A 25,486-nucleotide genomic window follows, 5' to 3' on the forward strand; every position below is an offset into this window, starting at 1 on the left:
TTCTCCTCTCGGGATCTTGGGCACGCACGCACATGTGCCCGGCGTGAGTCTTAAGCCACCGGGTCTGGGATGCGAACCGCGGTCGACTACATGGGAGTCCAGTGACATAGTCATTACGCTAACTGCTGGTTCCCCATGCAATTCTTATAAAGGAAAACATAAAACTGCAAAGAACTACTTGATTATTTTGAAGATAGAAATCATAAAGCAGAAAGGTCCATTTTAAAAAGAAGACAAATATAGGAGCTTTGAGAAACTCCAACAAAAAATAAAAAGGAACACAAAAAGTTGAATCAGAATACCAGTTATTTTTAGTTTAATCATTGTTTAGATGGTGACTTGGACCCAAAAAGAAGTTTCACATGTATTCTCAATTTCAGAATCTAAGATTCTGAAGCTTTCAAGGCAAAATAGTTTACAAAAAAAAAGGGGAGGGAATGAAAGAATCGATTCTTGTGATTCCTTGACACTTGGGGACTAATAAGTACATATTTATCCCTGATTAGAGCTTGATCAACTAAAATGAACTAAATTCAAGTTTTTCTAGAATAGGATGGAAGAGAAACAAAAAGGGACGATCTAGGAGAAATAACCTCTCTCTCTCTCTCTCTCTTTTTTTTTTTTTTGAGAGGTTTCCGCTATAGGGCGTGTGCGCTTGCCAGATAGACAGCGAGAAGTCACCCCCCCCCTCAGGGGGGATGGCCACGCCACAATCCCTTCTCCTCCATTCTCCTCTCGGGATCTTGGGCATGCACACACATGCGCCCGGCGTGAATTTTAAGCCACTGGGTCCGGGATGCGAACCGCAGTCGACTACATGGGAGTCCAGCAACATAGCCATTACGTTAACTACTGGTCCCATAACCTATCTCTCTTAATGGAGAAAACAGGAAACATTATTTGTAGCAGTATCAGCTAATGTGATTATCTACAATAACAAACAGGTACACAATAGCGAGGACATACCTAGAAAAAAAACCACTGTTTTAGCGCGTGCAACCCATGGCAGAACTAAACGAGGCTTTTGTTTATCCTATTCACAATATTAGCATTTTAAATTACAAAATGGGGTCCCCTAAAATGATCATGAAACTTACAAAGCAAATATTAAACACCAACATAATTAATATTTACCTTTGACACAGTAGTTATTTTATTCTCTTTTGGGACAGTTAAGTGTTTTCTTTTCTCTTCTGACCTGTAAGTCTTTATTTCTTCTTCTCCCTTTGCAGTTCTCCATTCTTCTTGCCTACTAAAAGAATATTAAAAGCCATACATGTTAATCTAGAATTTTACAATTGATTTCTAAAAGTGATGTTAGGTATTGAAAGTAGGAATTATACTCAAAATTTTTTCTATCTGGATAAAAGCATGTAATAAAGATTTCTGAGTTTAAATTTATAGGTTTTTGTGTCCCAGACATCTGGCATTCAATGACTAGAATACCGGAAAGGTACAATTCTATTCAGGAAGAATTCTGTCTGCCTGCACTAATTACTACTGTTTCTGCTATAGCGTTTGGCAAATCAAGTATTAGATTCAGGGAACACAGTTATTTCTAAGGTAATTGCCACAAAAGTTAGAAACTGGATTTTTTAAAACTGAGTTAGTAAGGGGCCTTTGATTTTATCTGTATTATTTTTATTTCTTTGATAATTTTGTGTGCCATTTAGATTGCTGGAAATCTTTTTTAACATGAAGCATAGAGACCAGCAAATGGAGTAGCAGTTATGTCACTGGACTCCCACATGGCGAACCATGGCGCTGAGTCCAAGAACCAACGGTTTGAAAATCAGGCTGGTGTGTGTGCCTATGTGCCCCGAATTTCAGGAGAATAAAGAGAAGGGACCATGGTGTGACTACCCTCTCTAGGGTGTAACTTTTCACCTTCCTTTTCCCAGTGTCTGTCTGTCTCTCTCCCTCCTAACTCTCACCAGCCCCCGACACACAAGTGTACTTGCATAAGGCAAAAACTTCTTAAAGAAAAAAAAAGGCACAATAGAGACTGGAGGTTGAGCTAACACAACTCCTGAAACTCTGAGAGCTCTGACTTAACTATTCTTTCCTGTAAGCAGCAGGTCAGGCAGGTCTTACAAAACTCAAACTCTACCCATACAGCAAAGTGAAACTGTGCCACAGAAGTTGAGGAACATTAATTACTACCTGCTCCCATATCAGAAAGATCCCCATCACATTTTTGTCTTAGTTTAGCAGCTGGTACTAACTGGATTTTTTTTTTTTTTTTTTTTGAGAGAGGCTTTTGCTATAGGGAACGTACGCTCGCCAGAGAGACATGGAGACAGAAAGCGAAAAATTAACCCCAGAGGGGATGGCCACACTGCAATCCCTTCTCCTCTCCTTTTGGGCACATGCACACATATGCCTGTTTTCAGTTTTTTTTTAAGCTGCTGGGTCTGGGACTTGAACTGCAGTCCACTATGTGGGAGTCCAGCAACATAACCATATCACCATCTGCTGGTCTCCTTTTTTTCTTTTTTTTTTTTTTTTTTTTTTTGCCAGAGGGTGCATGTGTTTACAGGTCAAAGAGGCCAAGTGAAAGAGCACTCCCCTCACCCCCAGCCCCCAATGACAAATAGTCATGTAGCAATTTCTTCCATTTATCCTTCCTTTCGGTATTTGAAGCAGTCTTGCACACACACCCACCATGTTTTTCAAGCAGCCAGGTCAGAACTCTTACCACATAGTCAATCCAGGTCAGGACTCTACCTGCACAGTCAGCATGTGGTAGGATCTAGCTACGGAAACCACCATGCCATGGTTGGACCCTGGCTCTTTCACAGAACTCACTGTGTTGCCTAGGCCAGCCTAGCACTAAGCTCCCATTTCTCTGGCCTCAGTTCTCCTCAGTTGTTAGGACTACAGGTGGCAGCAATTGCACCTGGCTTTTAGGTGGGACCAAGAATCAAACCTGAGTTGTCCACATGATCCTTGGCGTGGAACACAAAGTTTGGGTTGAACGCACTGCAGTAGCCGAGCCAAAGAACATGAAATTTTTTTAATACCCAGAGGGCACATGTGCTCACCAGAGACAGAACTACTAGTGTGTGCACTTCCCAATGGGGTGTGGTCATACTGCAATCCTATTTCCTCATTACTCCATCCTATCAGGATTTGGGGCACACAAGCACACAGATGTGCCAGTGAGTTTTTCAAGCCTTCAGGCTGGGCTTTTTTTTTTTTTCAGGCTGGGTTTTTTTTTTTTTTTTTTTTTTTTCAGAGGGGATTTTGTTATAGGGCATGTGTGCTCACCAGAGAGAGACAGAAAGCTAGAAATCATCCCCCCAGGGGGGATGGCCACACTGCAATCCCTTCTCCTCCATTCTCCTCTTGGGATCTTTGGCGGGAAGCATGCACACGCGCCTGGTGTGAGTTTAAGCTACTGAGTCCGGGACTCGAACTGTGGTTGACTACATGGGAGTCAGCGACAAAGCCATTACGCTAACTGTTGGTCCCAAGCTGAGCTCTGAATGGCAGTCAGTCATGTGGGATCTGGCTCCCTATCCCTGGGCTTAATCACTGCTCATGAAGCCAAAGCAAAACATTTAAGAATTAATTTTCATTTAATGTAAACTGATATCAAAAAGGAAATTTTAGGGAACAGGCAGTTAGCGTAATGGCTATGTCGCTGGACTTCCATGTAGTCGACCGCGGTTCGCGTCCCGGACCCAGTGGTTTAAAACTCACGCCGGGCGTGTGTGCATGCATGCCCAAGATTCCAAGAAAAGAATGGAGGAGAAGGGACTGCAGCGTGACCATCCCCCCTGGGGGGTGACTTCTCGCTTTCTGTCTCTATGTCTCTCTCTCACTGGCGATCGCACGCATCCTATAGGAAAAACCTCTCAAAAAAAAAAAAAAAAAAAAAAAGGAAATTTTATTTTCTACTTTAATTCCTTAAAATTCCAAAGTTTTTAATCTATCAGTGTAATAAGTCTTTGAACTTTAAGTATTCCCTGAGGATTTCACAATGGGAAGGGAGTTAATATTCAAACTCAGTATACCTATATAGTATTGATACATTTTCATGACGTACACTTCACTTAACTGCAGAAATTTAAATGTGGTAGCTTATAATTCTGAATGAAAAATAAAATGAGTGAATTTAAATCTTGGGAAAAGGATGGCTCTAAATTTAATTTTCTTAGATTTAATTAAACTTTTATTTAACTAATTATACACTTACATATAGTGTTAAAAGTAAGAGTTATTTTGTATCTTTCATACATCCAATGGTAATATTTTGCAAAACTATATATAGTACAATATCACAGCCAAGATCCTGATGTTGATGCAACCTATTCATCTTAGTCAGATTTCCTTTTTTCCTTCAACTGATGTGTCAGATTTAGGCAAATTTATCACACACACAGAATATTCCATAAAGGGACCAGCAGGTGCCTTGGTGGTTAAGGCGTTGTACTCCCACATGGCCGACTGCAGTTTGAATCCCAGACCTGGCGGCTTGCTTTCTCACTTTCCCTCTCTCCCTTTCTCTCTCTCTGTGTCTTCTTCTGGTGAGCATATGTGCCCTACAGCAAATTTAAAAATAATTAATAATGAGAAATTAAATAAATAATTCTTAAAAAGAAAAATAGCCCATAAATAGAATCATAAAGTATGTAACCTTGGAGGGTTTTGTTGTTGTTCTATTCAGTATCCCTCCAGATTCATGAAATTTGTTACATGAGCAGGCTCCTTTTTATTGCAGAGCATCATTCCATAGCTGAAGCTATATCACCACCATATGACACTGAAGCCCATCTGTTTTTTTTTTTTCCCCTCACTTTTGGCTATTACAAATAACGCTGCTATACATTTGTGTGCACAGATTTTTGTGTGAATTTTATTTTTTCTTTCTTTGGGAAAAATATCCAAGGGTTCTACTGCTAAATCACATGGCATAACACACACTGACGTTTTTTAAGCGTAAAGTTGTTTTCCAGAGTGGCTATTAAGAGTTTACACTGTCACTGGCAATCCATTATCCGTTATGCATTATTTGGTGTGACTTTTTTTATGCAGCCGTTCCAGTAGGTATGTAGTGATATTTCATTGTAGCTTTAATTTGTACTCTCCTAATGGCTAATGATGTTGACCATCTTTTCAATGTTATTATCTGTCATCTGTAGATCCTCTTCAGTGAAAAGTCTATTCCTATTTTTTGCTCAATTTGACTGGATTGTTTGCTGACTACTGTATTGAATACTGAGAGTTCTTTACATGTTAGAGATATTAGCTCCTTATTAAGTATGTAATTTAATCTAATTTTAATTGATGTACTAATCTGACCAACTTAAGGGCCTTTTGGAAGCAAACTTTTCTTTTTTTTTCTCTTTTGGAAAGGTTTTTACTGTAGGGAGCATGTGCTCGCCAGAAAGACAGAGAGAGACAGAGAGATAGAAAGCGAGAAATCACTCCTCCAGGGGAGATGGCCACGCCGCAATCCCTTCTCCTCCATTCTCCTCTCAGGATCTGGGGCACGCACGTTCACGTGCCCAGAGTGAGTTTAAGCCACCAGGTCCAGGACTTGAACAGCGGTTGACTACACATAGCCATTTACGCTAACTGCTGGTCCCTGGAGGCAAACTTTAAATTACCCATATCAAGGTGTGAGGATTCTCAGGAAGATTCCCAAAGGAAGTCTATTAGGTGGAGCAGACAACGCACTAGAAAAGCCAAAGTAGGACTATCCTCTTAAAACTATGGCCACAACTTTGCTACTATACTTTTAATAGTTAAATCCAATGCAGAGAGATAAAAAGGTTAAAAATATTTCAGGAGAAGCAAATCTTCACTTCTCGTGGTTCATTCCATTTGCAACCAGCTAGCAAGCACACCTCCTTTTCCACTCCTTTCTGTGCAAGAAGGAATGAACTGATCAATTGGTATGCTCTGGAAGTAAAATCTAGCTTACCATGGCCAAGCCCTATACCACTGTGTGCAATGCTCTTCATATTGAAAAAGCAAACCACATGCTACTCATGGGGAGAAATACTGTGGCCCACAGTTATGTGTGTTCTGGGGTTTAGTACTAAGAAGCATATTTACACGCAACTAAAAACCACACTCTTCAGAAATGCATCAATAATAAAAGTAATATCTTAATTTCCCATGGGCTTTACATTCTTCTGTATTATTTTTCAATTAGTTTAGAGCTGATATTGAAAAGATGAGTGCTATTTATTAGACCCACTTCCAACCTTAACATTAGAACTTAAACAGTAGACTCCAACCAATGATATACCATGGGAGTTAATTTATTATGAACATTTGGGTATATCTATCTTTACATAAAGTTATTGTTCATATTTATATTTTAGTGGTTATTTAATACTAAATCTGAAAATAAATTATGATTAGATGATTGTTTAATCAAAATGTATGACCTAAATTGGCATTAAGATTAACAAATATTTTAATTAGGCCAGCCTGTCACCATAGGTGACAGGTGGTGGTTAAGGTGGCTGAATACCACATAGCTAATTGCATGGCCTGATTTCTGGACTCCACAACTTGAGAAACGCTCTGGACATGTGTGCTCCAAATCCCAACAGAGAGATAAATGGAGAAGAAATTGTAGCATGACTATTACCCATGGTGGTGGTATCTCACTTCTTCCAACCCTGTCTCTCTCCAGAGAATGCATGTACCCTCTGGCAAATTAAAAATAGCAGTATTATATAATTATTGCTATCTTTTTATCAACTCAAAAATCTTAGATTCAATTTTGATATTTATACTTATTACTACAATAGAGACGTCAGCATTAATTAGGTTGATAAGGACCTCATTTATGAGTATTTCATAACTAAAGAAATAAAAAGAAAAATATTGGGTCGTAGGAAGTCATGACATATTTTTCTATGTTGTTCTATGTAAAAAATGTGTCATGATTTTCCTGGTGACCCAATAGATATAAAGTCCTATCATAGCATGGACTATGAGACTAGAATTTATAGCAACAAGATAAATATATGTATGCTTTTAAATATGTAAAGCATTTGGGCCGGCATGGCCAATAGCGATTTGAGTACTGGTCCTGGTGGCTTGCTTTCTCATTTTCCTTATCTCTCTCTCTCAATTTCATCAAATAATAATAATAATGATGACAAATAAAGTTAAATTAATAGTTCTTTAAAATTTTTAAATATGTAAAGCATTATTTTAATGTATAAAATATATATTTACTGGCACCTGCAGTTAGTGTAATGGCTATGTCGCTGGGCTCCCACGTAGTCGACCATGGTTTGAGTCTCGGACTCAGTGGCTTAAACTCACGCCGGGTGTGTATGGGCGTGCCCAAGACCCCAAGAGGAGAATGGAGGAGAAGGGATTGCAGTGTGACCATCCCCCCCTGGGGGGGTGATTCTCGCCTTCTATCTCTCTGTCTCTCTCTGTCTGTCTGGAGAGCACACGCACCCTATAGCAAAAACCTCTCAAAAAAAAAAATATATATATATATATTTACCAATAAATAATGGAACTACATTGTATTTTCTTTGTATCTGAATAACATGGTGTAAATGACTGGTGAACTCCATTAAAAAAATCTACATTACAATAACTTTATGAAATACGTTTTAATACTTAATAAAATGGGGAAAATTAAGCTTTATTCATGAAACTAAGTAAAATCTATTTGGTCAATCCAAATTTATGATTTTCCAAATTCATCATAACACATTAATTTCATATTATTTACATGAATCATTCTGGAAGAATATTTATTTTAAATTTTATTTTTCTATAGTCATGGAAAGTTTAAGAAACTATCTTTTCTTTCACGTTTAAGAGAAATTACAGAGCTGAGAAGGTATTCTGAAGATTATAATTCAAATTGAACACAAATAACTATAGGACATAAAAGCTCATAACTCCTCTTACCTGGCTACACCAGCTGATAGCTCAGGTACCACCACCCTCCGACTCCAAGCTACAAGATCCCGCTCTGTGGCTATTTCACTTCTTGGTGCATTGCTGTGCATTTGTCGTACACCTTCAATCTGTCCACTACGCCTTAGTCCTACATTTGGTGGTGAATGAACCTCTGAGGTAGAACTTATTGAACCTAAGTCAAAAAATTTATGTTAAGTTCTATTTAGAGACACTTCTCCATTAGTTTATAGCAGCAACTATAACAGCAATAACAAAAACTATATTATCTTTCACAAGAAACTTCATATTGTGGTAAGTAATTAAATTACCAAATCAGGAATTAAACCAGAGGCAACAGTTTAATGAAAACAAAGCATAGTTATTCAGTTGAATAGATAACTCAATAAATCTTACCTATGGAGTATTAAAAAAATACGCTAAGCATTTTGGGGAAAATTTGATAAGCAAAAACAGACAAACCCAAGGACATTCATGGTTCATAAATTTGCTTTAACTTTTCTCTTAAGGTTTAATAATATATAATAAGCATATTTAAGAATGTAGTTTTGTCTATGTTCCATAAATTATTGAATAATTTCATTAATAATTTTTTTTCTAATTCCTACAAGTTTACTCATAAAACTTTTTTAGGCCATTAAATATTCTTCAAAAGCATGACCATTTTGGTAGCCTAATATTTCATTTTGTAAATGTACGATAATTTGTTTAATCAATTCTCTACTGTTGAAGGTTTAGGCTGTTTTAAGTGTTTTAATATTTCACATACCTCTATTTAAACGGCTGGTGTTACTAATACCTGCTTCACCAGAACGTCTCAAGTCTTGCTCCTGTTGTAGTCTTTGAATCATGGTGTCCAATGGGCTAATCTCCTGGTTTGCTTGCTGACTTAAAACTTGGTTTAGTCCTATGAAGTATCACATAAAATGTTAAGGACACTAGTCACAGTTCAAACCGTTTTACTCATTATCTAACTTTTACGTCCAGAATTAATATAAATTTTGCTTAGAGAAAAAAGACACAGAATAGTCAAAAATAAATGATGGGGGTAAAAAAGAAACCCCTCATCTTAATTGAAAGTAACAATGATGAGGGTCATTCCTAACTTTTATTGTGTTTACCATGATTCATGCACCCATAATTCTTAAACTCATTTACATACATATTAATTACACTGTACAAATGAGAAAACCAAAATAACTGCTCAGTATCATACATCTAGTATATGGTACAAGTACAATCTAATACAATGTCAAGTATATAAAAATATTCAATCCTGTTGAACAAATAAAAAAAGTTTCAGTGTTAATAAGATGTATTTGAAAAATATCCCCATTCATGTAGAAAAGGGAGCAATTAACAATAATGTCAGATGTGCATGTAAGGGAAGATTTAATCTGGTCAGAATTTTAGGGTGGACCTAAATTGGTAAGAGAAGAAACGATACCAAGGAGATTCTGAAATGAAGTAATAATAGGAAAGGTACAAGAAAATAGAAATTACATGAATTAAATGCATAACATTATTTCATTTATTAAAATGAAATCTTTTTTAAGCAAAAAACAAAAGTCAATACGAAAAATAAACTGTCTAAGGTCATAAAGCTAAGAAGTGATAAAAACAAAGGTAAAAGTTAAAATGTCAGGCCAGAGATGATGTGGAAGTTGAGACTGCTGGATCCCACATGGCTAACTGCAGAGTTCCAGCCTCAGACCCTGAAGCTTGAAAATCAAGCCAACATGTGTGTGTATATGTACCCAAACTGACAAGAAAGGAATGGAGGAAAAGGGACTACAGCGGGACCATTCCCAGAGTATAATTTCTCTGTCTCTGTCTTGCTCCAGTGAGTGCACATGCCCTATAGCAAAACTGAAAATAGAAAAGCGAAAAAAAGTTGTGAAATTATCATTTAAAAAAAAGTTAAAATTGAGACCAGCAGTTAGCGTAATGGCTATGTCGCTGAGCTCCCATGTAACCAACCATGGTTCGAGTCCTGGATCGGGTGGCTGAAACTCACGCCGAGTGCGTGTGTGTGAGTGCCCAAGATCCCAAGAGGAGAATGGAGGAGAAGGGACTGCAGTGTGACTATCCCCCCTGGGGGGGTGATTTCTCGCTTTCTGTCTCTCTGTCTCTATCTGTCTGGCGAGCACACGCACCCTATGGCAAAAACCTCTCTTAAAAAAAAAAAAAAAAAGTTAAAATGTTTATATATGCTTTCCTGGTTTGTTTCTGGGAAAACATGTCATATTTGAGTATTGAGTAATCTGGCCAGCTCAAGTTTACAACTAAGTACGTGCATTTTATATGAAGTATGTTATGCAGCATTACTATAATACTAAAATAGACAAACACATTAACAACAACAACAAAATACTACAGATCAATATCCCTGAGGAGCACAAATGCAGGAGCAAGCCAAATTCAATAGCACATCAAAAAGATAACACACCATGATCAAGTAGGATATACTCCAGGATGCAAAGATGAACTAATATATGCAAATCAGCAACTCTAATACATCAACAAAATGAAGAACAAAATCTATATGATCATTTCAATAGATGCAGAAAGACATTTGATAAAAGACAACATCTGGGGGCTAGCAGATGATGTGGTGGTTAGTTAAGGTGCTAGACTCCCTGATGGCCAAATACGGTTCAAGTCCTAGAATTGGAGGCTTGAAAAATCACTGTGGGCATCTATGCATACATGACCAAAATCCTGAGAGGAGAATGGAGCAGAAGGAACTGAGGCATGGCCATCTCCCCTGGGAGGGGGGTGGGGGTAGAGTGTGGGAAGGGTGGGGGTGTAGTTAGTTACTGATAAATTTAAATTTTTTTAACTTTTAGGACTGGGATACCATAGAAACAGAATTAAGTAAGATGTTATTTATGAAAGCCCTTTATTAACTGTTAAATGGAAGAAAAAAACATAATAATTAAAATAATTAAGTAGCAATGATTTTTTAAAAAATTATTTTATTATTTTTAAATACGAACGGGGGGGAGGGAGGAGTGAAAAGCAAGCCTCCAGGTTTGAGACTCAAACCATGGTTGGTCAAGTGGGAGTCCTGCACCTTAACCACCACACCACCTGCCAGCCCAGATGGATGTTTTAATAAATTAAGTCTTTTCCTTATTTCCCCTATACCTGAAACCCCTGAAAGACTAGATACCAATCTTGAGATCTGGAAACAATCTGATTCTTGCCAGTTCCTCTCCAACAGAGAGAAGACTTTTCTCTTAATTTCAGTCCTATGGCCATTACTTCTAAAATACTGGGGCTTCCCTACATCTACCTAGACTTCTCTAAGTACTATTTTTTCTTAAGATCCTTTGAGTTCATTCTAGGCCTAAAAAGTAGATGCATTATATTCACACACTTCAGATACTTCAGCCTGCTGAGCTGTATTACCCTCTACAAGTAGCAGTAGGGACAATTCTTCTATATCTCACCCTTTTATTCTAAGTGGGTATGTCCAATTCCAGGAGCAGCCCTTTCAATCTGTATGTCCATCTTCATTGAAATGTCACGCCCATTGTTTTAAGAAAAGTAAGATGTAGGTTTACCATAATGTGGTAAGACTGATTCTTTGGTACTTACAGAAGAATCTAAATTCATTCATGTAGTCTCCCTTTACCTGCAGGGGATATGTTCCAAGATCCCCAGTGGATGCCTGAAATCGCTGATCGTAGTGAAACCTGTATGTTTTTCCCTTACATACTTGTGATAAAATTCAATTTATAAAATAAAGGTTACCTAAACACAAGCAGAGCAATACCAAGACAGTTGATCTGAAACCAAGATGGCTTCTAAGTGGCTTCGAAGGGACTAATAATGAGTAAGTGGCATATATGGATATGCTGAATAATGGGATAATTCACATCCTGGGCAGGATGGCGATTCCATCACACTACTCAGAAGAGTATGCTACTTAAAATACATGAATTAGGTACTTCTAGAATTTTCCTTTAGTATTTTTGGGGTGGGGGTGGGGTAAATGAAACTGCAACAAACAAAACTGCTAATGAGAGATAACTTCTGCATCAAAGTCACTCACTAAGAAATCTACTTAGAGGTTTTGTCCATTACATTATAGTGTAGAACTTAAAACATTTTCATAAACATTTTCTAGTCTAAAATATAATAGGACTCATAATGACAAAACCGGCTTAACCTTTTTTTAAAGCTTCTCCATTCTTTTTACTTAATATATTAATGCTACAGTTCTTGTCAAAAGGGAAGAGACACCAGCTACAGTGCACAGTGCACTGCAAGACAAGAAGTTACATGGCCATCCAGAGGGTTGGATCCCTGATTGGTATGATTACATATTAGGTACATATGCACGAGTGCCCAGGATCCTAAGCAGCTAGAGGGTTGAGGAAAGGGGGGCCATACAACAACTAAACCTTGCTGCGGATGCTTCTCTCATTGTTCCTTGCATGTACACAGCATGCTCTCTTTTCTCTCCAACCTCTCTATCATAAACTAAGCAGGGGCAGGGAAGGAGAGTATTCGTAAAACTTGTCTCCATTTTAACTCACATTCAATATTTCAACTAATTTGGCTTTCACACTAGGATATCATTGACACTTTTCATCCTTATATTAATTTCTGTAAACTTTTAAAAGTTGTTTATCTCTGAAAACAATCTTTAGGGATAGCAGGTGGCATAGTGGTTAAAGCACTAGATTCCCACATGGCTGACTGTGTGGGGTTCAAGTTCTGGACTTGGTGGTTTGCCTTCTCACTTTCTCTCTTTCTCTCTCTCAGGTGAATACATATCCCCTGTAGCAAACTTCAAAAATTAATAAAAGTAAAATAAAATAATTAAGCCATCTAGTCTCAGTCTCTTTTTCACACACATACTATGTTCCCTAATAATTCCTTTTTTTAGAATGATTTTTATTTAGCTTTATTCATTTTAGTTTGACCAAAAAAGGATATAGTGAGAGAAAAAGAGAGAGAGAGAGAGAGAGAGAGAGAGAGGAGGAGGAAAGTGAGAAAGCAAGCCACCATGTCCAAGATTCAAACCACAATTGGTCATGTGGGAGTCTAGTGCCCTTAATTACCATGCCACCTGCAGGCTCTTTTTTCTTTTGTTTTTAAAGACAGGGTCTCCTTGAGTTGCAATCTTCCTGGTTCAGCCTCCTCAGATGCCGAGATTGCCAGCACCCAACACTGTGACCAGCCTTTTGGTCAGATCACGAGTTGAGCCTGGGATTCTCATATGTCCCACCCTATATACAACAGCAGCATCTTAGCAATGTGTACCACTGTGACTGTGTCAATTATCTCGTAATTCATTTTTTAAAGGATCATTTTATTTAACTTTATTTATTTATTCATTTATTTTAATTTGACCAGAGAGAGACAAAGTGAGAAAGAGAGAGAAAGAAAGTGAGAAAGCAAGCCACTGGGTCTGGGACTTGAACTGCGGTCAGCCATGTAGGAGTCCAGTGTCCTTAAGCACCATGCCATCTGTTGGTTCCCTATCTTGTAATTCTTAAAGCATTAGTGAAAGATCTTTAAGGAAGTAAAAGCAGTATTTTTATTTCTCATTTGCTTTAAACAATTACAAACAGTTCTATTCAACTAGCAAGTTTATGAAGTATCGATGGAAAATTTAATTCTGGTTACCCATAAAATGAGCACTTACCTGAGGAAGTTACTCCCATTTGAGGGATGAGCTGCTCCTCCCTGCAATTTTCACGACCAGGAACTAATCTCTGATATCTTGATGGATGAGGGTTACCATCAACATCAACCAAAAAAGGGGGAGGCATAAGGTGAGGTGCTTGCTGAGTCTGTTCATCTAATACAAAATTGTTGGCATCACGGATAAGGGGCCGATAATCACTATGAAAGAACATCTGATCTGCTATCTGTAAAAGGAAAGGTTCATAAGACAATGGAAAAATAAAAACCTATCATTGTAGCTGACGAACAACAGTCTTTCTAATTTCAATAAATTTAATTAAAATCATGGTAAAAGTTTTTAAAAAATTGAATTGATCAAAACAAACCTTTATCTATTGATATATTCCCTACATTAAATTTTATGATCAAAGAAGAAATTGCTTGGGACCGACAAATGGCATGATGGATATGTCGCTGGACTCCCACGTAGTCAAGTGCAGCTTGAGTCCCAGACCTGGTGGCTTGAGACTCATGCTGGGCATGTGTGTGTGCATGCCCAAAAATCCCAAGAGGAGAATTAAGGAGAAGGGATTGAGGCATGGCCATCCCTCCGAGGTGTGTGTGTGTGTGTGTGTGTGTGTGTGTGTGTGTGATTTCTCGCTTTCTGTCTCTGTCTTTCCGGGAAGCACATACTTCCTACGGCAAAAATCTCTTTTTAAAAACAATTATATTTTCTCCAGGACAAGGAAGAGACTGTATATATAAAAAAATTACTAAAGGAAAGTAAATTAAGGCTGGCCCTGTGGCCTAGCAATTAATTGGAGCCAGATCTCTCATGGCTGACTGTGGTAAAAATCTTGGTTCTAAAAGCATCGTGGGAAAAAAAAAAAAAAAAAAAAAAAAAGGGCCAAGTGGCATATATGTGCACGCCAAAAATCCTGACAGGATGGAAAAATGACTATGGTATAATCATGCCTCACTGGAGGTATTTTTTTCTCTCTGATGAGTGTACGTGCTTGCTGTCAATTAAAATAAATAATTATATTTTAAAGTGAATGGTAAAAGCAAATCTATTCATATTCATTTGATGGTACTTTTACTTTCACAGAGCTACCGTGCTTTATGTTAAATCCTTATAAAGTAAGTATAATTTATGTAACAGTAATATGTAAAGCTAACATAAGATTTTCTAAGATTTGAAAATTTTTTCTGAATTTTTTGTGATAAAATTATCAGTATGAATTGACCCTGGAATAACTGTAACTTCAAAATTTGATTTGTTAATATGATATTTTTTTTTTTTTTTGGAGAGGTTTTTGCTATAGGGCACATGCACTCGCCAGAAAGAGAGAGAGAGACAGAGTGACAGCAAACAAATCACTCCCCAGAGCAGATGGCCACTCTGCAATTCCTTCTCCTCCATTCTCCTGGTAGAGATCTTGGGCACACATGTACACGCGCCCAGTGTGAGTTTAAGCCACCGGGTCCGGGACTCGAACCATGGTCAACTACATGGGAGTCCAGTGACACAGCCATTATGCCAACTGCTCGTTCCTAAAATTTCTTAAAATAAATAATAAACTATTTTTTTTTCTATTACAATCTTTTACACCACTCCATGATAATCAATTCTTTTAGCCATTAATCTTATAAATAGGGTCTTTTAAAAAATTATTCATTAAAGTTTATTTAGTATTATTATTATTTTTAAATTTTGGTATAGGGCACATCAGTCACAAGACACAGACACACACACACAGACACAGAGAATGACAATATGAGCCACCAGGTCCAATATTTGAACTGTAGTCAGTCATGTGAGAGTCCAACGCCTTAACAACTACATCATCTGCTGGCCCCCATGGAGGGTCTTTAATAAAAAGCATTAGCTACACATCAGGTCATAAATGTTTGAGAACCATATAAAAGCCACATTTGTACCCTAGATAATGCATATTATCTAAATAAATAAGACATTTTACAGATATTCAAAGAGCCACCTATGAACATCTTCCACTGCTAGCTTTTAACTCCAAGTTAAGGAATCCAATTCAGATTTCTCTAGGGAGCTACGCAAAAAGTTATTCCTTCTGAAATATACAAATCCTTAAATAGATTTTAATTATCTAATTTTTATTATAGCAAAGTGAGATTTAACAACTATGTCTTTATTTTCCTTTCCCAAAAATATGATTCTCCAAGCTTTATGTGGAACGCAAAAATGTTCCATCTCATATACTACAAAATGAAAAATAGCCCATAAAGATTCAGGGATTTAAAAAAAGAATAAAAAGTTGACATATATTCATGATACTCTACCTTGTCATATTTGCTACTGGACCCAAAGCCGAAAATTAAAAGATGTCCATGAGAGTCTGTGCATGCAAAATGCTGACCATCAGGAGAGCATTTGCAGTCAAATACTGCACCATGTCCTTGGCCTTCAATCTGAAATACATTTAATCAAAAATCAGAAAATTGCCATTAAAATATATAGAACTGGTTACTAGTATTACTATAATCTTATAAAAGATATATTAAGTATACATTCAAATGAAGTAAAGATTAAGTATAAGAAGTACAGTACAATAATATAATTTGTGAATATTCATGAAAGTGCCAGATTAATAGCCTGAAAAACAAGTACTCTTATTTATTCATAGACCAGATACAATTCAAAAAACAAAAGAACACCAGTCTCCCCCTCCCATAGATTCTCCTTCATGTTTTTAACCCAGATTAACATGTAATTGTGCATTTCATTCCATCTATCTCCAATCCATCATGCCCTTTATGTAAAGGCTGACATGTATCAACAATAGTGATTTTTTGGGTAACTCTCAGAAATAGTAGCCAGAGATCACTGCTCACAAGACACTAAATTTTATTCTTTTTGGTAATATAGTCCCTAGTGATGTAACTCATCTTTCAAATGGTGAATTTCAAAGGTTAAAGAAAAGGTTTTTTTTACCTGATAATTGTTTTCTGTTTTCCAGTTCCATTAATCCAGAACGAATGGGTTTCTCCCTGCAACCTGTCAATCAAACAGAGGTGGCCAATCACCACTCTGAATTTTTTTTGCTCTCATTGCTTCTTCAGACTATGTTCCAGTTGAAAACTTCTTTAGCAGTGTTCTGAAAGAGGTAAAAATTCTACCCTATCTAAAGCACATCTAGGGACTGAATCTCAGAAACAACTAAAATAGGGAGTAGACTCCCTAACAAATAATAACTAAGGATGATTTTCAACAAATGCGATTGGATTTCTGGATTAGCAGAATCGGAACACACATACATTATCAGGTAAGAAATACCTCCTTTCTGTTCCGGTATCCACTGATCTAGAACAAATTGAGTTTTATTAATAATGCCCCAGGAAACGTTTGGAAAAGAGGAAAGTGGCAATTTTCTTTCTTTAGTATTAAAAATCTTGCATAAGGATCAATGTACACTTCAACAAATATAGAAGTGAGTTGAAATTCAGAAGAAGAACACTTGACTTCTCAAGCAAGGTTTGCACTTTGGTCAAGAGAAAATATAAACAGCGCTATAAAAAGTTCTTCCTAAGCAGTATATAATACCACAAATAGGATTGCTTCAAAAAGAACACTACCTTTTCCTTTTGTGTGTTGAGAAGAAGAAATGTGCATAAGGATCATAAGGATGCTTATTAATACTGTTTTGGATGGTGGTAATAATGGAAAAAAAATCACTTCCTTAAAATTAATTATATTGAAGAAAACTATTATAGTAAACTTGCCTAATGTCTAAGATATATAAATACTACTACAACAAGAAAATGATGTGAAACAGGATTGTTTCTTGAATGTGAAGAAAGGTGGAGAATGATAAGACAGCAGAAGAAGGAAACTGACTGCAAGCCTACTTTTAAAAATTCAAAAGCAAGAAAGAATAGAACTATGCCTTCAGAATAACATAAGGACATTAGCAGTCACACTAATGGCTTAGTCTTAGCCAAAAACCAATAGAGATGTCTTAGCGAAAGACTATAAGTAGAGATGTCAGAATTAAGGTAATTATTTTTCAATGTTTTATTCCAGGCAAATAAAGTTACATAAACTGTTATAGATAAGTAGCCACATGAACACTGTTTACCTCTAAGCAGAATTTTATAACAAAAACTCAAATGTAAAGAATTGAGAGGCAGCAAGAGGAATGGTGGTTAAGGCAGCTAAATCTCATATGGCCAACTATCCCAAATCTGGTGGCTTGAAAGACCATCGACATGGGTTTATGTGTGCCCAAAATCCCAAGAAGAGAATGGACAGAAAGGGATTTTGGCACAGCTATTCTCCCTCTGTGCTGCTTTCTCACCCCCTCTCTCTTCCTATGGTCAGTATATATGCCCTATGGCTAGTTAAAAAAAAAACAAAAACAGATGAAGTAAAGTTTTGAAATTGCCCAAGCTATGTGTTCTTACTCATTTATTAACTCAAGCTTACTCAAAGTTTCACAGGAGAGAACCAAAAAAAGTAACTCCTTTATAAATCTAATTTAATAAATGTTTCCAAAAAAGTAATAATATAACAAATTTAAGTGTGCAATTTTAAGAATATAGCAATAGAAGAAGAGATCTGAAAAGTGGTCCAATGCAGCAATGCCAAAGGAAATCTGATATCCATAATGGCGTTTTTTACGTGATGCTTAAGCAATATCACTCTACATTTTGGGGATGGCATGGCTGGCTAATCAACCCTTACACCACATATCTACCAATGTTGCCATATTCATAGTTGATCCCTTAAAGAATATTTTAGGAGTAGGAATTTATAAGGCTCTAAAAAGGCAAAGAAAAAATAGCAATCATATTTAAGATCATTGTGAATATAGCTGGATGGTACCAATTCTCTTGGTGTAAAGCATCTGTTTATAACTCCAAAGTGACTTTTATGTAGAGAAAAATGAAAGTACAATTCAGTCATATTTTAAAAAATACATTTGGATTAAACACTGTTATTAAAGAAGGCATTAAAAATCTACTTTGCTGGGACCAGCAGATGGTGTGGTGGTTAAAGCACTAGACTCCCACATGGCCGAACACAGTTCGAGTCACAGACTTGACAGCTTGCTCTGTCTCTCTCTCTCTCTCTCTCACCAAACTGAATAGTAATAATATATAAATTAAACAATTCTTTTAAAAAAAATCTACCTTGCCTATAATTCAATTAGAAAAGGTACTCATAACCTTACTAATTAAAAAAAAACAAGTTTATCTTTATTAATGACTCCTCATATAATAACCACCATACCTATAAAATGTGAACTAAGGTTTCCAAACAGTGGATAAGGCAAATACTTTATTTTCCTCATATAACTAAAACTACCCATGCTATTTTTATGATATACACTATGATTAATCCAACCAGGAAAAAAAGTTACACATGTACTCTAAAACATTATTTTCTCAAAAGGATTCATCATGTTGCACCAGGTTCAGAGTATTCATGAGTAAACATTCTCAAAGGAAAACTTAAATAACTGTGGCACTATTCAAAAATACATGTGTAACTAGAAAGCAACTGTCTATATCCTCAAAAGCCAAAAAAAAAAAAAAAAAAGAAAGAAAGAAAGAAAATATCCTATCTATATGAAAGGTATATGGGCCTATCATAAATTTAATATACTGCTTAAAAAGAAATGAGTCAACATAAAATTCAATGCTGCATATATTAATAGTTTATGCTAGTACTTATTGCATGGGATAGTAAAATAATAACAAAGTAGAAGTGAATAATGACAATTTTTCAAAATAAGTGAATTTTAAATGAACTACTCCTCTTATATAATCATTCATGCTTGTCTGGGACATATGTAAATAAAGACCAATAATAAATCTCATACACACTAACAACAAGGAATAGCTAAGATAATCCACGAGAATGTATTTACTAATTAACTTGAAAACTTCAATAAGGGCATTAACAGAAAAATAGAAAGATTTTGTTCAGTAATTATAATAAGCATTTTTAAAGCAGTAAGTGTGAGGATCAGACATATAAAATATTAAGTCTTTTGATAGAAAATTCTCATAATGGCTAAAGAATTTTAAAAATACTATAGAAATGAGTAATGTATGTAACCTTTTTAGGAGTTTACAGATTTATACTCAACCTTAAATTAAGTACAAATACTTTATAAGTTAAGAGCTTTGATCATGACCAAATTACTGTATTTTAGGAAGAATACTGTTACCTTTTCCAAGGAAGAATACTATATACTACTTCAAATATAATTTTTATGTAGCAAAAAGATGAATACAAAGGGGGCAGAGGAATGAGGTCTAAGACCCAAGAGACCTTTCTCTAACAGGCAAATCACTTAATCTTTCTGTGGAATAACAAAGATAATTTAAATAATTACTAAAGTCCTACTTGGTTCTAAAATCTGATGTTCAAGAATGCTTATTAGGAGAACTGGACAAATCTAAAAATAAGATATTTTAAAAACAATAGCATGCAGACTAAAGTACAGGGTCTAAATTATATGAATCATGGGAAAAATATATATAGCTGAATATGAAAAGTATTTTCCTTCCAGAGAACTTCAATATAATGCATGAAGGTTTAAAATATGGGTTATCTAAGGCAGAATTATCCTCTGAGGGAATTATTTCAATTCTATGCAGAGGTCACTTTTTTATCTTACTCATTCTTTTAAATATACCCTTAATGAGAAGGAACATCTTACCTAGGAAATACTCCAAGGTTAAAAATTATCCTTCTTTTAAAATACCCTAATAAATTTGCGATACTCATTTACTAAAAGTCAAATAGCCAAGAAATGGAATTTATGCTAAGAATTATTTTTTAAATGGAAAGGCATAGATATATAAGTATAAAGAACCTTTTGAGTTTATCAACATGGGGAAAAATAAACTTAATTAAGAATATACAATACAGGGAACCAGCAGTTAGCGTAATGGCTATGTCGCTGGACTCCCACGTAGTCGACCACGGTTCGTATCCCAGACCCGGTGGCTTAAAACTCATGCTGGGCGCGTGTGCGTGCGTGCCCAAGATCCCGAGAGGAGAATGGAGGAGAAGGGATTGCAGCGTGACCATCCCCCCTGGGGGGGATGACTTCTCGCTTTCTGCCTCTATATCTCTCTCTGTCTGGTGAACGCACGCGCCCTACAGCAAAAATCTCTCTCTCAAAAAAAAAAGAATATATAATAAAGAGCATAGAAAGATACGTACAGGTGTATTTAAAATATGCATTGTCCATCTCATTACATAGTTATTATACAAAGACTATAACTTAAGGAAAGATACCTATATTCAAGTAGTCCAGTTGTCATCAAATTGCTTTCAAAAGATTGTAAATAAATATTTCTTTTAATATTGAAAAGTATTTTAACAGTATTACATATAAACTAAAAAGAGATCATTAAAATAAGTGGTATTGGGATCAGCAGATGGCATAACGGTTATGTTGCTGGACTTCCATGTAGTTGACCATGATTCTAGTCTTGGATCCAGTGGCTTAAAACTCACACCAGGCACGTGTGCGTGCATGCCCCAAATCCCAAGAGAATATAGGAAAAGGAATTGTGGTGTGGCTATCACCCCTACTGGGTGATTTCTCACTTTCTGCCTCTGTCTCTGTCTTCTATGGGGCGCATGTGTGCCCTATAGCAAAAATCACTCTTAAAAAATAAATAAATAAAAGTGGTGTCAAGATTAAAAAAAAAAAAAATTCCATAAAAAAGTAAACCTGCACCTGACTTGATAAAATCAGCATATTAAATTACTAAGTGAAAATAATTACATAAAAGTAATTTTGAAGAACCAGCTCTAGAATTTCATTAAAAAAACTACCAAAATATATACTCATCTTCCAATTTAACATTTTAAAGTCCATATTTTGATTTCTCTGAGTACAGAAGTACTAAGGATCAAGCAAGCCCTTTCTGAAACTCCTGAAACTTTCTTCCTCTGGTCTCTGACATTATGGGTATGATTATCTTCCTAACATAATTTCCAGGGATTGTGATCTCTGTTCTCCTAAAAATTAGCATTTCCCAGACTTTAGTTCTAAGTGCTCTATACTGCCCTATCTCCATGAGGCAGCACACAACATTCTGGAATATTTCAACCTATCTTTCTACTTATTTAAGTAGTCTATTTTCAAATGTTAGCTGGCCATTCACACACAGGTAGTCCAAAACATTGAACATACATACAAATTAAATTAAGAAAATAAGTTTTCCCTCACAACTTTCGTTATCTCCATTAATAATACCAATGTTGTCAAGGTAACTCAAGCTCAATACTCTAAATACATTTATTTAATCTTTCCTGTATGTTACTCTCAAGCCCCAATCCTTCTTAGTCACAAAATGACAAGTTTTATATGTTTCTTTCATTTTCCATTACCTACTCCTGCAATTTTTCATTATGACTTCACTGATTAAAGGTTTTCCTACATCTCTCCAATTCCGTACCTGAATACTATTTCTGACAACCAAACTATTTTTCTCTTTCTAGACTATCCTATAAAAGAATTTCCCAAAACCCCTAACCCCTGATTATATTTACTATTCTTTTTGTTCAGATCATTTGAAGTCATCAACAATCCACATTAACTTTATAACAAAAACTAAAAATGTATATATATATACATATATATATATATATATATATAAAAAATAAACTTTTGCTATAAAGGGTACATGCACTAAATAGACACGGGGGTGGGGGGGTGAGAACGTGAGAAAACATCTCCCCCCAGGGGGCATGGCCTTATTGCAATCTCTTCTCAATGTCTCAGGATTTGGGGTATGCATGCACATGCACCTGGCATGACTTTCAAGCCACCAGGTCTGGGACTTAAACCACACAGCTGGTTCTCTGGGATCCAGCACCTTAACCTCCATGCCACTTGCTGGTCCATTTTTCAGGTATATTTTATCTCCCTAACTTAACTATAAGTTGGCTAAAAACAAAAACTATGACTTACTCTTCCTTGTCGTCCTTGTATTTTATACATAACACAAAATAAGAGCTCAAATATTTGTTTATCAAAATATCATCACCTGCATGCTTACATTCTATATCATTTCACATACTTTTAGCTACCAAGTCTCAAACACTTCTGTGGTAGCAGGCCATGCAGTATGTCAAAGAATTACTATGTAAAAGTAATTCACCAAATACAAAACAGTATGAAAAGCTGGAGATACAAACTCACATTCACGGCAACAAATTTTAAGACATGTCTTCAATATCAAGATAAAGATGAAAAAGAGAGAATCTAACGAATCTCGTTAACCTGAAAAGAGGGACAATAGCTAAAGCCTATAATCAGAAGACTAAAGATAATGCTTTATCCCAGAGAATTTGAAGCAAGAACTATAAGTGTCAGAGAGTCCTTTAAACACACAAAGTGTAAATAAATGACTTTTATTAAATAATGATAGATGAGGAAGGAAAGAAGGGAGACAGGAGAGAGGAAAGAGAAATAAAGGGGAGAGGAAAAGGGAGAGAAGAAAAAGAAAGGGAGGGAAAAAAGAAAAGGAGAACCAAAGTAAGGGAGGACAGAAATCAGAAAGCCTCTTGAAATCCGTAATAGGATATGAGCTATACCTATTTTGAGCTTCTCTTTCTCCCTTTCCTAAAGATGTGCCATTCCAATCACATAAAACTAAAGTATAAGTCACACCGAGAACATGTTAATGTCAGAAGAAGTTATGCCTGTGCAAAATTTCTGAGTGGTAGATTGGCAGTCTCTGCTCATTTGAAACGTTGCAAGGAGAAATATATTTTTCTGGATTAGTGGACACTGGAACATTTTTTTTAGAAATCTCTTAAGTAAAAGAAAGGTTAAGAGAACAATTACAAAAATAAGGAAAACTTTAATTAAATAAAAAACTTATCTAGTATTTATCCATGAAACAACAAAAGTAAAACAGAAATCAAATTCTATAAAACTGCTTTCTAGTAAGAAACATATTGTACTCTTAAATTAAAATCAAAACCAAGTAAGAGGCAACAAGCTATACCTTTGAATAACACGACAGAAATAAAAAGATATATATATAGAGAGAAAAAGAGACACATCTAGGGCAATAGAGAAAAGAGAGAGCAAGAAAGATAAAGCAAAAGCAGCAGAAACATGAAGAAAGTTACTAACATGGGGCCTACAAATGCCATTCCAAACACCTTTATTATTCAATACATCTAGTACTGATAAATGTGAAGATCTCTTTTCAAATCCTTTCAAATTCATCTAATATTAACTTAAATTTATAGATAAAATTAGGTGTACTGTGATAATTTAATGCTAAAAAATGGCATAAAACAAATTTGTATTTAGGAAATATTTAGCATTATGGTAAACTTCTAAACTTACCTACCTCTTTCAGGGGAATAAGTATATTATAAGGGCTTCAACTTCAGTCCAGAGAGTTTTTCACACATTTTCAAGTTATTTCTGAGAATAACTTATGAGCCTTTAGCATTTAAACTCTCATCAAAACAAAACTACATGATGTTTACCTTTTTGCCAATACTAAAAAAAGGTATGAGATTGCTAAGCTATTACCACCTAATTTGGAATATTTTTAATGTATACAATGTGCTTTAATAAAATATCCATATACATAGTATTTTCCCCAAAATACTCAAATTATGAAAGAACTGCTCAGCTATCACATGAATAAATGATACGGTTTTTAGAAAAATGTAGGTAAGAACATACGGCTTAAATTTCTTTTCCCTAAATAAAGGTGCTATATGTTCATAAATTTCTCTACAATATATCTCTTTAACTTCTATGATTAATTTAAAACAAACAAAAAGCTTTTCTGATGTACTTTTTAAAGTTTACGGTAGATGGATAGGTTATTTATTTATTCATTTTTAATTGCCAGAGGGCAAGCGTGCTTGCTGGAGACACAGAGACAAAAAAGAGAGAGTGAGTGGGAGAAAGCACCCACTAATGTAGTGTGGTCGTGCTACATTCCCTTCTCCTCTATTTCTTCCTCCTGCCAGAACTTTAGACAGACATGCACAAATTCCCCACTGTGTTTTATTTTAAAGTCACTAGGACCAGAATTTGAACCACATGGTCAGCCATGTGAGATCCAGCTCCCTTAACTAGTAGACTATGAGACTTGCCCAATTATTTTACTCTAAGTTAAAGATGACACAATGGTGGAGAGGGGGAGTGCAAGGAACATGTATGGTCTATTTTAATCTCATGGCATCTTTTAAAATATCATCTCACTTCTTAATGGACAACCAAAACAAATCAGCACTCACTCTGCCCCAGCCCCACTACTTTTATCTTTTATCATACAGATCCTCTATTACAAGGAAAAGTAGCAGTGAAAATAAGGAATACAGGGCCAGCATGTGGCATGGTAATTAAGGGCATTCACTGGGCTCCACATGACCTTGGTTTGCATCCTGTACCTGGTGGCTTGCTTTCTCACTTTCTCTCTCACTCTGTCCCTCTCTGGCTAAATTAAAATAAATAAAGAAAGAAATGTTAAATAAAGTAACTGTATAAAAAGGAAAAGGAAAATAACTCTGTCTGGTTTTTTGAAGAGTAACACTAGCAAGTTCAGAATCCATTTATAAGATTTTGAAATAAAGTAAAAATTAGGGGGTTATTTAGCCTAAAAAGACTAAATATCTTTATCTCAGTTCCTAATTTCAAACCTTTTACAAAATAGCCATGAAATAAGCAAGAAATTTTAAGTATATATCATATTGCTACAGAAAAAAAAAAACAGAATGTTAACCTGAATGACTATAAGAGCACTATCAAAATATTAATATCTCTTATCAGTTATTTAAAATTTATTGAAATGTAACTACTAAATATCAACCATATGCATTTAAAAGTTCAACTTTTTTAACCTGAAACACTTTTTGATGATATGCAATTTTTTTAATACTTCTAAAATT

The 25,486-nt window shown here is 35.7% G+C and overlaps 1 protein-coding gene across 2 annotated transcripts in view; it reads right to left on the bottom strand.

The window, feature by feature from the left end:
• PHIP (PHIP subunit of CUL4-Ring ligase complex) overlaps positions 1 to 25,486 on the bottom strand; it is a gene marked incomplete at its 5' end in the record, with an annotated part of 157,081 nt that overhangs the window by 55,158 nt on the left and 76,437 nt on the right. For both annotated transcript variants that reach the window (XM_014585861.2, XM_014585862.2), the window contains 5 exon segments: positions 1,135 to 1,252; positions 7,903 to 8,086; positions 8,681 to 8,818; positions 13,574 to 13,799; positions 15,874 to 16,002. In XM_014585861.2, coding sequence (XP_014441347.1) covers positions 1,135 to 1,252; positions 7,903 to 8,086; positions 8,681 to 8,818; positions 13,574 to 13,799; positions 15,874 to 16,002 — 795 coding nt within the window.

The sequence above is a fragment of the Tupaia chinensis genome, unplaced genomic scaffold, assembly GCF_000334495.1.
Source record: "Tupaia chinensis unplaced genomic scaffold, TupChi_1.0 Scaffold000097_1, whole genome shotgun sequence".
NCBI classification, from domain to species: Eukaryota; Metazoa; Chordata; class Mammalia; order Scandentia; family Tupaiidae; genus Tupaia; species Tupaia belangeri.